This window comes from Alligator mississippiensis, chromosome 12, assembly GCF_030867095.1.
Source record: "Alligator mississippiensis isolate rAllMis1 chromosome 12, rAllMis1, whole genome shotgun sequence".
Taxonomy (NCBI): domain Eukaryota; kingdom Metazoa; phylum Chordata; order Crocodylia; family Alligatoridae; genus Alligator; species Alligator mississippiensis.
This window is the reverse complement of record NC_081835.1, coordinates 57,822,324-57,839,088: the sequence shown is the minus strand read 5'-3', so window position 1 is coordinate 57,839,088 and position 16,765 is coordinate 57,822,324. Positions and strand designations below refer to the sequence as shown.

Here is a 16,765-nt window from a genome sequence, read left to right as displayed (position 1 = left end):
CAAGAACACAGTGCCCAGTAACTACACCTGAATGGAAGCCAATGACTATTAGAAAATGGGAAAGAGGCTGGATGAATGGATGGATGGAGCAACAGACTGCAGCCAGACCATGTCCTCACACAATCTATGCAGGGGGGAAAACAAAAACAAAACAACCCCCCAAAAACACATACTACAGCTAGTCCAAACTACAAAACTTACCAACAGTTTGGAAAGCTACAAAACAGATTGAGAAGAGAAGCAAAGTTCAGTGCATTTACATTTGTCCACAAACCAGTATTAAAAACAAAAAACAAAAAAACACAGAAAATTACTTCAAGAGCCTTCCTCTAATACAGAAACATGAAGAGCGGCATTTCATAACAGTAAACAAACCTGGGACCTAAGAGACATCTATCAAAGAAGAATAGTCATTTTAGTATCTGGATCTGGGGGGGAAGATGGAAAGAAAGGACAGGAAAGCTGTCTAGGGACTTATGCAATTTCAGATCATTTGTGAATATTTTATTAACTATATGCATAAAAACTTAATTACTGATTTCTGTTTTGGGCTGTTCCCATGTATAATTCATGCTTTAACTTCCACTTCTGAGGAGGGAGGTGCATGCCAAATATGTTCTGTTATCCTCTTATAACACAACTGGGATTTCTCTGGGTACATTATATCATCAACAAGATAAACTACAGTGGAGTGAAAGCCTTCACTCCACTTAAACTTTCCTGGGCTGAAAATATTATTCACCTGGATATTTGTGGGATCCTTGTATGATTCATCACTTGCAGTTTGGAGCTTTTCACTGATCCAGGCCTCTATTTCATCAACATCACGGCTGAACTGCTGGAGGGTCTGAGATTCTCCCAGCTTAGACCTCTTCTCAATCATCTGGGCCTTCAGGCGACGCCACCTGTACAGAAGCATATCAACAGTTGATGCACATCTATGCCCTGAAAACAGGTATGAGACAGGAGATTGCATGCAATCCTAAACGCCACCTCCAAAGAATTACCCAATTTCAGCTAGTATCTGAAAAACATTAATCAAGACTATGAGTGCACAAACCTGTCCAGAACCTCATCACGTCTGTTAGAAATGACACCTTTCGCGTAGTGGTCTGCAGAAATCAGTTGGTCAGCAAAAGCCTGAAGAGCAGCAATTTTTTCTTCCTGCATAAAACAAGAGCCACGGAAGTTAGAATGAGTCCAGTATCTCCAAAAATCAAAAAGCCAACGTGAACAGCTGTGTAAGAACAAAAGGGGATTTTTTCTAAAAAAGAGAAGGAAAGCGCTCTTACAACTATTAAGTCCTACAAGGAAGTCAGGTTTATGTCAGGACTAGCGCAGAACTCCACTTGGGAACAAGTGGGAAATCCTGCAGACCAACAGGAACAAGATGAAGAGACTTTTGTTCCCTGTGCCAGACCAGTATAAGATTTCTTTTAAAGAGCAGAAAGGGATCTTTTAGGGCTTAGGGAAATAGAAGGAACATTGCTTTTTTCCAGCATATGGGATTTTCATTGCAAACTTTTAAAATAAATGCTTGTGATTTCATTGCGTCATATTCATAACCAATGGGTAGCATACTCCCTTCTCAGCATTAACTTTAGCTGTTGCTAATCTGCTAAATATTTACAACAAATCTTTAGAGGCTTCTAAACTTCAGATTCACGTCCCCAAGATGTGAATCTGTGACTTGTCTCTGTGACCTTCAATTTTTGTTCTTGAAGGCTGTATGAAAATAAATTAAGTCTGCCTCTCCCTTTAGACTTGCCCCTCACCTGGACATTGATTGCTTTATCGAAGTCCTCATGTTTCTTGATGAGAGCCTCAACACTGTCTAAAGTGTCACCTTTATCTTCTGTGTTCAGGAAAGCCTCACGGGCAGCCATCCAGTTTTCAGCCTGTTCACAGTCCCGATGAAACAGCTAAGGAGAAAAAAAACAACCAGGTATGAAAGGAATCCAGTTATCACTGCTCACATGTCTGAAAAGAGAAATTTCCTTAAGAAAGGAAGCTCTCTTATGTAGCAGAGTACCTGTAATTCTAGACACTGGTCCAACATCATTCTGCGCTGGACCCAGGCTTTCTCCAGGTCTGCCCGTTCCTGATCCAGAATATCCAGTTTCTCCTTAATCTCTGGACTGGCATAGTGCCCGCGAGCCAAGAGTTGTTGACCAAATTGTTCAAATGCCTGAAAAGTGCCAGCCCTGGCATCTATTTCAGTGCGATGTTCCTGTACAGAAGGGAAAGAAGTTTATTGAATAAAGCAGAATGCTGAATCGTCATCAAATCTGTTCTTGCCAAATTAAATGGAAGTTAAAAAAAACAAACAAAAACAAGAACAACTTCTCCCGCTGAACTGAATTACTACAGTGCAGTTGAAACTGCCTTCAGGAGAAGAAGGCTTAAGATCTTCTACATACCTGGTGCCTTTCCAGCAGAGCCTCAGCTCCTGTCACATCCTTTGCCAGTTCATCTGAGGACACCAAGCCCCGGATTCCATTAATCCAAGACATGAGGTCCCTGCAAACACGCAAAGAGAAATACTTGAGGCTTTTTGCAGGAAAATGAGCTCTTCTTCACTGCCTCAGCAGATGGTCACCCTAAGTCCTGTGTACATCACTGATGTTTAACACAGTGAGGATTAGGGATTTTATCCTACCCAGTGTTTACCTGAAGTCACTGAGGAAACGCTGGAGGTCATGAGAGTCCCCAAGCTTCTCTTTGCGCTGATCAGCACGTTTTCCCAGGCTGCTCCAGGCCTGGTTCAACTCAGTACACTTTTCTTGAAGGTCTTCAGCAGACTCCGGGTGTGACTGGATTAGGCGCTGTGCAGTGTCTCCAAGAGAGTTCACCTGGAGAGCAAAGAAGAGGATTGAGGACAAAGATGGCAGGAGCCTCCTCTGGAGTTCACACATCACTATGAGATAAAGGAAATAACCCAACATGTTTTTCCCATTCTTGGGCTCACCTTGTCTCCAAGAGCTGCCAGGTCTCTCTCAAAACCTTCATGTTTGCGCTGTAGGGCCTGCACACTGGCCAGATCATGTCCATAGTTGTCTGTATTTAATGCCTGATTCTTCTCTTCAATCCATTCCTTAGTTTCATCGGCATCTCTGGTTGCAGGAAGGGGAGAAAAAAAAAAAAATACTATGAAGCTCATGCTAAATCTTTTTATCAAACTCCAAACAGCTTATTTCCTAAGAATGTGAGTGTCTATTAAATGGTTTCTTTGTCAGTTTTGAAGCAGACCTAAATCTCTCAGAAGTAAGAAAATGTTAGTGTAATTTAATGAGCAGAATTTGTGCTATTTTTGAGGACTGTAGAGCTTATATTACCCATCATATCAACTACTGTGGGGAGCAGAAAATTACTGCCCTCATTTAAAAAAAATGGGGAAACCTAAGCCAAACGGTTTAAATGGTTTCCTAAAATCATACAGCCAATCTCTGGCAAAAGTGGGAAAATAATCCGGATCTCTAACATCACAACTCTAGTACTCCTGTATTTCATTAGATTAACCTCTTCCTCCCAAGTGACAGCAAAATAATAGGCAAAATTCTTCTTTTAACATCCTTTGTTTAGATTGAGGTATGAGCTTGGGAAAGGAGTGACAATGGTGGAGAACGTTGCACAAGAAATTATTAATCATGTTTATTGCAGTAGGGGCTAAATGACAACCAAGAATAGACCTCCATTGTGCAGGCACCTTACACACACACACACACACACACACACACACAGACACAGTTGGTCTGGCAGTGTTGTAGTGACAGGGGTGGCGGGGGGGAAGAAAAAGAGCAGATGCTGTACACTGAATAGGCAAAAGATTCAGTACGCAAAAAATTTCAAATGTTTATAAGGTTGCTGTCATACTGTATTCAACTTCCAAAGAACTGAACGGAGGCGCTAGATCCGTGTGACAGCCAGTGACGAAAGGATAGGGGAGACAGAGGAAAAAAAAAAGAGGCAGTTCATGAGAATAGAAAAGGCACAACCTGGCAAGAACAGTGGCTGTTCTTGAAAGGGTTATATTCTCAAGATAAAGGTTTAAAGCAACATCTACACTATTTTACAACCCTACAACAAGCTTCCTTGCTGCTAACAATGTGCCAGTACCACAAGACGACTCAGTCAAAATGAAGCCAAAGAGAGTCATCTTAGTAATTTAAAATATTAATACAAACCACAGGTTAGAGAACCATTCTTTGCCATGGGTTTTGTCTAACTTCTTTCGAAGGAGATGGGAGTGGAACGGCATCCACATGAGCTGCCACATTTTAAAATTACAATAAATTTCACATGAAGCCTAGGACAAACATTACACGTGGCACCTATCCCTAACTTGTTACTTGCTGCATCCAGGTAGTGGGTCTTACCTGTGGAATCGCTGAACTTCATGAGCACTGCCCAGCAGCTGGCTTCGCTCTTCTGCTAGTTGCTGCAGAGATCTCCAGCGCTCATTCAGCTCCTACAGGGACAACAGAAACCTTAACATCACACTTGTTTGTTTTATTTATTACTTGTTTACAAAGAAAAATCTACCCCTTCCAGCTACCAAGCTAACTGGCATGGCTTTGTGACAGATATGGCAAGCACAATAAAGGTCTCTAAAGAAAACAGTCCCTCTATACAGCTATTCTTCAACAAGGCAAAACCCAGGTTGCAACAATGGTTTTCCAACTGTTCTGTTCTACAGACTTTTGTAGAAACAGTCGCTTGTGCCTCCAACCATGCTTTATAACACTCCCTCTCCCCTTAGAGCCCCTCGAGGTTTTATGTTACAGACATGATGGCAAGGCCTGTGGAACACTGGCAGTCCATGGACAAGAGTTATAATACCACTGCTTTGAAAAGAGTTTAGTAGACTTTTGGAAGTCTTGCTAAAATAGCTGCAATTCAGGATATAAGCGCCAACTGCTTGGAGAATGATGGGAGTTACAAAAAGAGCCAGGAGAAAGACTATGGGGATCTTCGAACATGGCTGAAGCCTGTTAAGTGCGAGCTGTCCATGCGCATAACAAGAATCCTATTTCGCTGCTTTGATTACAGAAGCAAGCATTGATTCAAGGATCCTACATAGGTAACAGCAAACTATTAGTATTTCTCCTGGGGTTAAAAAAAGAAAAAGAAAAAAAAAAAAATCACTCTGTAGTGCACATAGTTAAATAAGATACCAGTGTATAGGTGAGAAGATGTTATCAGCAAAGATCCACGTTTTCCGTTCGCCACAGAAAAACCTAGATTTTCTCCTTTTCAGGAGAAAAACCATAGGAAATGGTAAGTTTCCCTTCGCAGGCTAGCAGAGTTCCAGTCTGCAAGAGGCTGGGGGGAGCAAGAGGAGGGCAGTCAGGCAGGGGGTGCCATGTGCATGTGTACACATACATGTGCACATGGCAGCCAGGCAGTGTGGAGAGCAGCTCCCTGCAGGTAAGTGGGTCAGAATCGAGGCCCGCATAAGAAGGGAGGGAGGGAGTTGGGGAGGGCTAGGAATGGGGCTGGCTATAAGTCAACCCTTTTCTTAATGGGTAGTCAGAAGGTTAAAGGGCAATGGAATATGAAGATACAAAGAGGCACACAGATGTAAGCGATAAAAGAAAGCTATTACTTTTCATTGGATTTGAACAGCAGTTGGCTTACCTTGATGGAATTAAAGGTAGCCACTGTGTGTACCATCAGACGGGCAGACTGCATGAAGAAGAGGCAGAAATAAAAAGGTACCAGTTAAATTAATTTACTAACAAATCGGCACCATAACTGAACTCCTTACGCTAGCAGAACTCCTTACACACACCAACAATTTAGCTTTGGTCAAACATCTGGGTTTTGTAAAATAGGATTTTACAAACTGGAAAGTGATTGTAATATGCTGATTTTATAAACCTCAGTGAGAACTGTTATATTTAAAAAGTTTCTTCAGAAGTGTCCAACATGGACAGCTGCTTTCTGCATTTCAAAACAGAAATGAATGCTGGAAATTAAATCAGTTATAATAGCTTAAAAGGCTAAAGTGCATGTGTATTAATATTATGTGCAAGATATTTATTTAAAAAAAATAATTTATCGGGGATGATATTTTCAACAGATTTAAATGTTTAGCAAAATCATCCTAGCCTGTAATCAATATTGTTAAAAACCTAAAACAGTATTTGAGGCTACTGCAAAAGAAAAAAAACCAACCAAAAAACAAAACAACCCCCCCCCCCCAAATAAATTGGAAGCATGATGCTTAAACACTCTTTCAGGATGCAAATCTCTTTTCTTCCAATACCAAATAAATTCATTTAATTGTGGACATTTTCATAAGAAGGGGTCCTATACTTTACTAGGTAAAAGTGGGCATTTATACACATGCTCCAGGAGTGGGGGGGAGAAAAGGGTGGGTGGCGCTTTTTAATTAGAGTGGCTCTGAGAGTATCCTGTGTATCAGCTGATACACAATACAGGAGACACTGGATACACGATATCAGCTGATACACAATACATGAGACGCTCTGAGAGTGTCTTGTGATTTTCATGATAAAATTACCATACTCCAGCAGACTCGATTAATTGAGTCCACTCTGAAGCAGCATCAGAGTGATTATAGCACATCGGAGCAGCCTTGCTGCTCACGTGTAGGTGCCCACTTAGACACCAGTGGCTGCGTCCACATGAACATACAAGTATGTTTCCCTGGGGACAAGAAGTAGAAGCACATTTTGTGTCGCTGCTACTTGTCCCCAGGGAATGGCTGTGCCATGTGTTCTCTGGTACGTAGCAGGTTACCCCAGGTGGGGTAAAGGAGGCTGGGGCCAGCACCGAGCTAGCCCCAGAAGCCTTACCTGGGGTCCTCTTGGGGCTGCAGCTGCAGTGATCCTCTGCTTGGAGCCTGACAGGCAGCCAGAGCATGGCTCTGGCCTGCCAGACTCCAGTTTTGGGCGGCACATGCTGCCCTCACATGTACTGCTCTGCCTTTTCCCCCCCCCCTCCTTCTTTTTTTGTTTTTCTTTTTTGTGTGCAGGTTTTTTGACCCTGGGATCTCCTGGGGTCAACCCCACCCTGCTCAGAGAACAGATGAATGTGCAGTATGTGCCACATACCATACAGTTGTGCTCATCTGGATGTGGACAGTATTTCTTCAATTGAAGATTATATATAGGTCTTATGGGAAAAGCTTAATTTTCTGCATGCGGCATTGCCACAGTGGAGTATATTTAGAAGCGTAACCTATATCCATTCCTCCTCAAAGACTTAGCAACTTCTACACATGCAGTTAAAACAAATTAGAGGGAGGAAGACAAAACAAAAGGCATGAGGCCTTACAGAAGTCAGTACTAGGCTGTGGTAACATTACTTATAAATATTCAAAAGTATTTCATGACTCCCAGGGATAAGACCTATTTGACCAGGAGAGACAGAAAATTTGATCCTCTTGTGTAGAATGGGGTGGAGTGATGAGACAAGACGAGTATTCTGCATGTATTTCCTTTTGTAAAAGCACACTAGTTGAAGGAGCCACCAAATAAACAAGCCCTACCTTCCAAGGTGAAGCAGTCTTAGAATCAGTTTCATCCTATTAAAAAGAAAAAAAAAAAATAGAAAAAGGAAACTTTAAACATAAGAAAACGAAAATAAATGGGAGTTAGCCCAAACCTGACTAAATCAGAAACAGACAGGATACACAAATTAAACCCTCAAGATATTTGAATGCATAATTTTTATGATTCTTTCAAAAAAACAAAACAAAACAACAAACCCCAAAAAACTATCCTGCATTGAGAAGGCTACCAACCAGAGGTGAAAACAAGAAGATGAATGGATCAGAGACCCCCTCTTCAAATACACTCAGGAAGACCAAGGGATTTTTTAAAAATGTCCCTTAAACATCATTATCAAGAGTTATATGGGAAACAAACTGTATTCCCAAGGAGGTCTCAACCTTAACATCTTGAATATCCTCTGATCCTCTTTTTGTTAAGACAACATGTAAATGTCATGTCAGTGCTTACCCTGGGCATCATGCCATAGACTTCCTGCAAGGGAAAAAGGAAATAGCTGTTACTTTGCAAGACACTTAAGAGAAATTGTAGAAAGATTTGATTATTTTTGTGGAAAGGGAAGGGGATGGAATGGACAAAAAAGGCACAAAAATATTCTCCTATACATTGACCTTCAGTATGTTACCAGCCAAAGAATGTGCTCAAAGACAATGTGCAGCATTGAATAGCAGGATTTATTGCTGCACACACCTCCAACAACACATTACCTCCAGGGATTTATAAAGGAATGAGTTTGCTCAGCATTCCTTCCTATTATAGTTGATTGGGCAGAATTGTTTGCACAAACCAAGAGCTTTGAAAAGCTAATACCACCTGGCATTTATATAACAGTTTAAATTTTGAAAGCCTGCACACAAACAATGAAACAAATGAAACCAATAAACCAGTGTTAACCCTTGGACCTTTAAGGTATGCAAGAATTATCCCCACTTAACTGATAAAAAACTGGAAAGATTAAATAAGTAGAAAGCAACATTGCAAATCAGAAAGAATCCAAGTAGTTATTTAGGATTCCCACTATTAAAAACACCTAAGCAGTGGTCTAGAAATGTGCTACTGCACTACATAAAATTGAATGATTGCTAAGCTATCCCAGTCTCCAGAGAAGACGTTAAGAGGCTCTAGTTAGACTACTAACAATCTTGGAAAGAGTAAGCAGCTAACACCTAGCAATAAATCTGCGGCTGCAGAAGAGGAAGAGATAGAAAACCTGGAGAAGACAGGGCAATTCCACTTGTCCTTGCTACAACCTGACAGTAGCCCAAGTCAGACACGAGCACGAACCTGCTGCTGTACTGCCTGTACTTCTTCTGCTATCAGCCCTTCTGATTCCAGGTCATTCGCAACTTTGTTGATATCCTTTAGGCGCGATTCATTGGCTTTCAGATCCTGCACAAGACAGCAAAACACCATAGACTGAACTTGCAGATAAACAAAACAAAAGGAGACAGCTGCAACAGAGGTACCCAATTTCCCAACAGCAGGAATTCAGCTCTCCTGACCTTTCCCGTTTATGCAATGTAGACATAGGGATGCGTCTTTTTCTAAGAAATCCCAAGTATCAACACCAATGTATTAAAGAAATGGGTTCCAAGACTTTTCCATGTACAAATCAAGCTGATGAGTCGCCTAACAACGGTATATCCTTTAAATCTATTAAACTACGTGTCTACATCAGCAATCTCAGAGACACACAACCTCTGGCCTGTGAGACTGGGTTATCTGGCCCACACGTCTAATGACATGGGTCTGTGCTCTAGACTACATTAATGCACAGGGTCACTGCGGTCAGATCTGGTGCACGGGGCCAGACTTGGCTGGCACCGAGTTGTTCCGTGGCTGGATCCAGTGCATGGGGCTGGGTTGGTGCACTGGACTGCACCCACAGACCAACCCTGTTTGGCAACCCCATGCTGAATCAGGCATGCAGACCAACCCACTTGTGGGATCTGCCCTGTTGGGCTGAAAGATTGAGCACCACTGCCCAAAATGATTAAGATCAAAAGCTATTGGCTGTAGTGCTGGATAAATTCATCAAAAGAAAAACTGAAGTGGTAATTTTAGGAGTTTATTACTTCAGGCACTATAAAAGGATGGCACCAATCTATTAACAAAAGGAAAGGTGCTATGTATTTCAAAAGGCGACTTCTTCCAAGTACACCCATCAAGCTATTACAGAAACACATTGTGGTATTTGGCACTATTTCCATGGCTGCAATATCAGGTTGGACCAGGTTGTTTGTTAATTAACATACAAGTTGTAAATACAATATGCAGCCTAGAAAATGACCAAAATCACCAGCTGCTTCAATTTGCAAGCTCCCCAAGAAGCATTTTTATAACTCTCATGCAAGCAGAAACTCAAGACAATGCCACACTAGCATCCCAAAAATGGCTGAAGGAAAAAAAAGGGGAAGTTGCATGCTAATAATCTCTTTAGAGAACATTACTATTTCATGTCTCATATACCACCGTGCATCATCAGATCATTTAAAAAAATATTCTGCCCTTAAGCTACAAAGAATAGGACCTTTCACATACAGAATGTCCAGCACTAAGGAAGATGCCCACAAAGGTAGTGGCAAAGGGCAGCACCTACAAATAAGCATATGGGACACTACTCGAGACAGGATATAAAGAGGGTTTCTCTCTGGTGCTACTGAGGTGTGCAGTCATGTAAAGCAAAACACAGGAGGGAGGGAGAGAAAGAGGGGCCTGTGTGGATCTGTGCAGTGGCAGCACTAAAAGAAATTATACCAAGTGCTTCGTTTGCTTCACATGCTTGTGTTTTGTCTGAACTATGCCAAAGAAGGAGCAGTCATGTGGCTACCCAGTCAGGAAACTGAGTGTAAGGACAGAAGGGAAGTAGGCTTAGTATGCAATTTATGGACCACAACTACTTACCTTCTGGAAGTCATCAAATTTCTTCTGCAGTACCTCCACCTGCTCTAAATCAGCTCCCACCTCCTCATTGGTGAGTGCAGCTTCCTTCTCATTGATCCACTGCTGCAGCTCATTAGCCTCACGGAAAAGCATGAACTTTTTGCAGCTTTTTTCCAGCATGTCTTTGCGCTTCTCCCCCAGCTCAAGCAGAGAGTGGTATCTGGGACAAGCAGAAAAAGGCAGGGAGCTATGAAATATCTCACTTAAACCAGAGCCTATGACATGTACAGGTATCTGAATGGAAGGCAGTACTGCCAGAGATGGGATTATCCCCACACCAAGATACTGAATTGCCTATTATTGCACAGGATGATCTCTATGTGATCATGTAAATGTAAACCTTCAGAATATATACTATATACAGGGATGACCTTCTGTGTACAAAGCTTTTTCTGGTGAGCAGAAGCAAAACCAAATGACAGCTGATAATAACAAGTGCTGGTAAGCAGTAACAGCATGGCAATGCAGGGTTGGCTGCATACAGCATAGGACACATATGGGAAAGAAATTATTTTACGATATACTCTGCCTGCAACTATATCAAATGAGTGGACAAAATATGCTGTGTATGACACTGAAATATCATCCTCCAAAACTTTAATTTTCCGTGCCTCATCTGAAAACTACTGGGCTGTCTGACACACTGTCATTCGTGTTCATTACTTATAGGAGACTGTGAATGCCTTTTGGGAAAGAGAAACATGACAACCACTTCAAATCAGCTGTGTTAAAGGGCTTCCTGGAGGAGTTGCCCTTAATAGTCACTCTGTCATCCTGCTTCAAATCATCTGGTGATGGGGTAAATTCCATCACCACCTGGATTCCTCACATTTTCTCAGTTGATTTCAGGCCTGGACCTATAGTAGAGTCATCTATGACTGATACTTATCTTCAAACCATGTACAGTGGGAAGGGGTCCATTCTGATTTATTACATTAGCTGTTGTTAATACCATAAGTTATCACTGAGAGACTTGCAGGAACACACAAGAGAGAACTGAAAAGCCTCGTAGTGGTTTCATTTTGCTTTCTGGGGGACCCCTGGATGGCTAATGAAGGATTACTTTCCAATATGGTAGGACCTTGAGGATATCATTTGGTCATACCTCTCAATGCCGGGAAAGATTTCTGAAGGAAAGCTAGCTAGCTGCTTTGCGCTACAGCGTGTGTATATAACATGGCTACTCAGCTACATATTTGCTTCACAAAGCCTTAATTCTACGGACTCTTATCATCCTGGTATTGAATACAAGACTGGAAGTGGATGGAAGTGAGCTAGCTGAGGCTCAGCCCAAGTGAAACTCATAAAGAATGCTGTAGCTAGTCTTCTGAATGGGATGGGTTGTCAGAAGCAGGTAACACTTGAACTTCATACCCAGTACGCAGACTAAAGGTTACGTCAGTGTACAATTTCAGGTACTACATAAACATAAGAACGGAGACATTAAATTGTATGAGACTCAATTTGCTTAGAAGCTGGCTTTCCCTCAATTAAATTTTGGGGGAAGTGGTTTCAAGATTTTTGTTTTGGGATTCAACGCTAAGCTTCAGAAAGGCAACAGAGCACTCTCAAGCCAGGGTGCTTACCCATGGAATTTGCCTTTCTAGAAATTTAATCAGAGCTCAGTGCAATGCACATTTATTCCAGCAGGTTCTTAACAATCTTTTAAAATTAATGTTATGATAGCGAAGGACAATTGCATCCATGTAATGTAACTTTTATGCAACACTGGTGCTTGATCACCACATGGGTAGTAGGATTATTTCAACTGTATCTAATACCTCTAAAAGCATTCATATATGACCTATTGTATTCAAGTAGCGGTGCACCGATACATCGGTCCGATATCAGATTGGCACCAATACAGTATAAAGAAAGTTTTCTCGATATGCCTCCTTAAATATCAGCTATTGGTATTGGCCCCCAAAAATCTCTATCAGAGCACCCCTATATTAAAAGTATCCACATAAATACATTTTTATCTGTACTTTGAAAACCTGTATGATTTTTTTTTGGTAAAGAAAACTTAGTCCAGGCAGCCTAAAGGTGACCAGCTGATGCCTTGTTCAGTAAGCAAGTTCACTATGGTGGAAAATAACTGAGCCTTCAGTTTATCTCGTTGGCCTTTTGCCTTGCTAAACAGCTGGCTGGCTGAAAGAACACACGAGCCAAACACCCGACTGCCTTTCTAAATTAAGACTACTCTACATTGCACAAATTGCTTCCCAAGTCCTTCTGGAGTAACTCTCCCAAAGTAGAAAAGAAACAAAGGGAGAATGAACAGGTGACAGCATGGAGACAGCATGGTTTAGAGAGGGCTAGTCCTACTCACAGTTCTTCGACCTGTTTCATACGTAGAGATACACTGCCGACTTCCTTAGTTATGAGAGTCCTGCACAGACAAAGGGAGCACAGCAAAAGCATGCAAAAATTAGTTAGATTAACAAAAATTATGAAAGCAGAAGCTCCATCCATGGGTCATCTGTGGTGGGAGATGATGGTTAAGAGTGCACATTTAAATGAAGAAAAATTAGGTATCATTCAAAAGCAAATCAGATCAGGAATGCAAATTGTGTAAGGAAACCATCAGCAGTACAGTTGAACTCTCACTATTGGGCCACCTCACTTCCTGAACATGCCATTCAGTTTGGAAATAAAAGGCATCTCCCCTGCTCCAAAGGAACACATCTTCACTTTCAGCTCTCTGAAGCAGTGCACAAGCTTATTTCAGAGTTACCTAACAGACTATTCCTGGCACTTTAATGATATGGAAGGTTCTTAAATCCTTTCCTTCCTCTTATATAATGTACATCTTTTGGGAAACGCACAAACAGGTTTTTATCTTACAGTTTACAAAGCCAGTAATTAGCGTGTCATTTAATAATTTGGTGTCTTAAAACTTGAGTAGGTGGCAGCTCTTATAAGAGTGAAAGCGTAACTGTGAGAACAGCTGGGAGGGAACATAAAACTTCCAGCTTTAGCCTAAGTGCTTTGATAAGATGAGCCTATAGCCCACACCTACTGCCTGCAGCACTGCCTCAAGCTAATCTAACACTACCACATGCTGTAGGAGGGGCAATAACCAAGCATTAGGCAGTTTTGTTCATTTGCGCAGCAAATTAAAATGTCTTACAGGTAGGTTTAGCTCACACAGCAGTAAAGGGGACAGCCGCATCTCTCAAAAGGGGGAAAAAACTACAGCAAGCTAGAGCCAGATAGCCATGACCCCTAAGTAGTTCATTGCTTGAGGACAGCCCTGTATAGGGAGGGTACTGTACTTCAGGTAACCAGATTTAAGGATGCATCTCAAATGGAATCACGTTAAGTTACAGATTATAAATGAGCGATACTAAGGAGAGACAGTAGATGTAATAGCCACAAAACACAGAAAATATTCAGACAGTAAGTTTAGCTTAGATTTCATGATTTCTACAGTTAGAAAAATGGAAAATTAGAAAAAGACCCTAAAATTAGAATGAAAACGATAATAAATAGAATTCACTAAAGGAGCACCACTAGGAGCTTTAATTCACTACCCTACCCCTTGCTAGTAAGGGGCATCTACCTAAACTTTTTTTTTTTTAAACAAAAGGACAGAGGCACAGGCAAACCCAGGCAGGCCAGTGCCACAAATGCTTTAACATCTTGCCCGTTAGATCTTACTGGTTGTCAATTTGCTCCTGCCGCAATGCTATGCTGCCCTGCTCTTCCAGTAGATTCTCTCGGGAGGCAGACTGGGCAGGGTCTAGCTTTTTCACATAAGCAGCGGGTACAAAACCCTGACGGTCATTAACTTCCACCTTCCACCAGTCCTGAACAAAATGAAAAACAAAATCTTGATTACAAGTTTATCCTGAAAGGAAACAGATACAAAACCAACCAAAAACTTCTACAACTTCCTAAAACAGGGGCGGGCAATTATTTGGGTCTGCGGGCCACATGGGGAGTTTCGCTGAGCTGGCGCGGGCTGGGTCAGCAGTCCCCTGCTCATGCAACAACTCACGAAAGCTCCCTATGCGAGATGGTGCCGTGCACAGGTAGGAAGTGGTGTTTGGGAACAGGACAGGTAGGCAAGGCCAGGATCATGGGGCAGGGTCATAGGATGGTAAACAGTATGGAGTGGGGTCCAGGGCAGAGCCGTGATCCACTGCCTGAATGCCTGTGATGGGCATGGGTTCCAGACACGGGAGTGCAGGGAGTGGATTGTGGCTCTGCCCTGGCCCCATGCTATCACCTCAGATGCACCTCCCAGCTGGTCTCCATAGAGACCCCAGGATCGCAGAGTGGTAACAGCTTGGGACTGGGACACAGCCATGATGTGTCCTTGCCTACAGAATTGGGCCTCTGCCCCGGCCCTACGCTCATGGGCCCATGATCCTGGGGTCTCCATGGAGATCAGCCAGGAGCTATGCAGGCAGGCAGGGAGCTACGCTCAAGGCCTGGTTCAGGATCTTGGGGCAACAACAGTGCAGGGCTGGGGTCAGGGCTGAGCTGCACTGTTCCCTACATGCCCCTACCTGTAGAACCTGCACACATCGTAGGGGTGTGCAGGCAGTGGATGGTGGCTCTAGACCCCAGCCCTGCACTGTCACTGCTCCAAGATCTTGGCGTCTCCCTGGCCCCATCCACCCATCTCACTCCTGGATGCTGTGCCCTGCTGGCCCAAGGGTTCCTGTCCCTGGTGGTGGGTGCCCAGCAGCAGAGCTGTGTTTGGCAGTGGCAGCTGGAAGGAGCTGCCACCACTGGGGCTGCTGGGAAATGGGAGTCCAGCTGTCGCGCTGCCCTAGCCCTACTGTGCACCCAGGGGCTGCAGAACCAGCTGCACATGCCATGCCCCAGGTTGTCCCTCACACGTGAGCCAAGCAAAATCCCTCTGTAGGCTGGATCCAGCCCACAGACCATATTTTGTCCACCTCAGCCTAGAAGATACTATTAGCACACAACTAGTGTCAACAGCAGCACAGAGCTTTATTGCACAGACCCTTTGGATGTTCAACTGCATTTGATCTTAATGCCAATTATTTGCAGCAGCACAGAAACCTATTCTACATATTCTCTCCTTCACTGGAGAAGGAAGGACTGGGAGTACTGTGGACAGCAGGCCTCTTCTCTCAATCCTGAACTCTTATGTTCAATTACTGACTAAGGGTGATGGGGTATAAGGTGAGTGTTGTCTTTGACTCTCAGGAGGCTGCTAGTGACAGAGGGAAAGGGTTGTAAAACAGAAACAATAATGGAACTACTGGGAATTCAGAAGGAAAGGAGGAATGGAAGCAAAGCATAAGTATGTCAGCATCTAACTCTGCTACCACAACGCTGTTTAAGAAAAACAAAAAAAGCCTATTAGCCTATATAAGACTAGGACTGCTGGGATTCTGAGCTTGCTGGGAGACAAAGGGCTTACCTTGTTAGTACTATTGAGCAGTGTCAGGATGTCTCCCTTTTTCATTGTGACCTCACGGGGACTCTTTTCCTGGTAATCATAGAGTGCCAGGACCAGCTCTTTGCCAGTTTCATCATCAGTAGGGGCAACTTGTTGCTACAATAAATAGGAGAGAGGAAAAAAGAAATAAAAAATTATCACCTTAAAAGATGCTAAATATTCAGCGTAACCAATGCAGCTGTTCTACAAAAATTTCAAACTTTATTGTACCTATAATTCATAAAAGGACATTGGTTGGCGACGGATGAAAGTCTCCTGCTTGGCAACTGATGAAATTCGAGTGCTACAATAAGTTTATTTGGGTCCAATCTAGTCTCAAACTTCGAAATAGGGGCAGGGGCTACAACAGTTTCATGTTGCAAAAATAATGTTTTTTTTTAATCTGTGTAAAGTATCTCCCCTGTGACAGACCGTAACAGGTAATAGCAGAGCAATCTGTAGCTGCCTGTGCTAACTTAAACATGGGCCTGTAAAGCACAAACTGGTGCGAGTACCAGTTGACAGCAGAGTTACTAGGATCAGCATTCTCTTCTTACCCTGCAAGACTGAGCCTGCTCCCTCAGAGCCTGTATGCTACTGCCATATGCGGTGAGATCTGACATCAATGCCTCATGTTTTTTCAGAAGAGCCTGGAACCAAAACAGAAAAACACACACATTGGGGAACCATCTTACAGATGCCATACTGCTATCAAATATTATATGGATTCTCTCTACATTAAATCAAGTTCTTAGGATAATTGCACCTGTGGAGTGCTAAGTCCTTAATTTATACATAGGACAGATATGGAATAAGTAGTATATAGGCAAGTTGTTTGCCTTGCCCCACAAATGTTTTCTAA

The 16,765-nt window shown here is 42.7% G+C and overlaps 1 protein-coding gene across 1 annotated transcript in view; it reads right to left on the bottom strand.

Moving 5' to 3' along the window:
- Positions 1–16,765, bottom strand: part of SPTAN1 (spectrin alpha, non-erythrocytic 1) — a 61,408-nt gene that overhangs the window by 19,986 nt on the left and 24,657 nt on the right. Inside the window, exons 20-36 of the mRNA XM_059715600.1 lie at positions 16,461–16,553; positions 15,886–16,020; positions 14,145–14,293; positions 12,814–12,873; positions 10,443–10,641; positions 8,823–8,927; positions 7,989–8,012; positions 7,517–7,552; positions 5,638–5,685; positions 4,377–4,468; positions 2,969–3,113; positions 2,671–2,852; positions 2,421–2,520; positions 2,033–2,230; positions 1,776–1,922; positions 1,061–1,164; positions 743–905 (exon numbers count right to left, since the gene is read on the bottom strand). Of these exons, the coding sequence (XP_059571583.1) occupies positions 743–905; positions 1,061–1,164; positions 1,776–1,922; positions 2,033–2,230; positions 2,421–2,520; positions 2,671–2,852; positions 2,969–3,113; positions 4,377–4,468; positions 5,638–5,685; positions 7,517–7,552; positions 7,989–8,012; positions 8,823–8,927; positions 10,443–10,641; positions 12,814–12,873; positions 14,145–14,293; positions 15,886–16,020; positions 16,461–16,553 (1,980 nt within the window). The remainder of the gene's footprint in view (positions 1–742; positions 906–1,060; positions 1,165–1,775; positions 1,923–2,032; positions 2,231–2,420; positions 2,521–2,670; positions 2,853–2,968; positions 3,114–4,376; positions 4,469–5,637; positions 5,686–7,516; positions 7,553–7,988; positions 8,013–8,822; positions 8,928–10,442; positions 10,642–12,813; positions 12,874–14,144; positions 14,294–15,885; positions 16,021–16,460; positions 16,554–16,765) is intronic.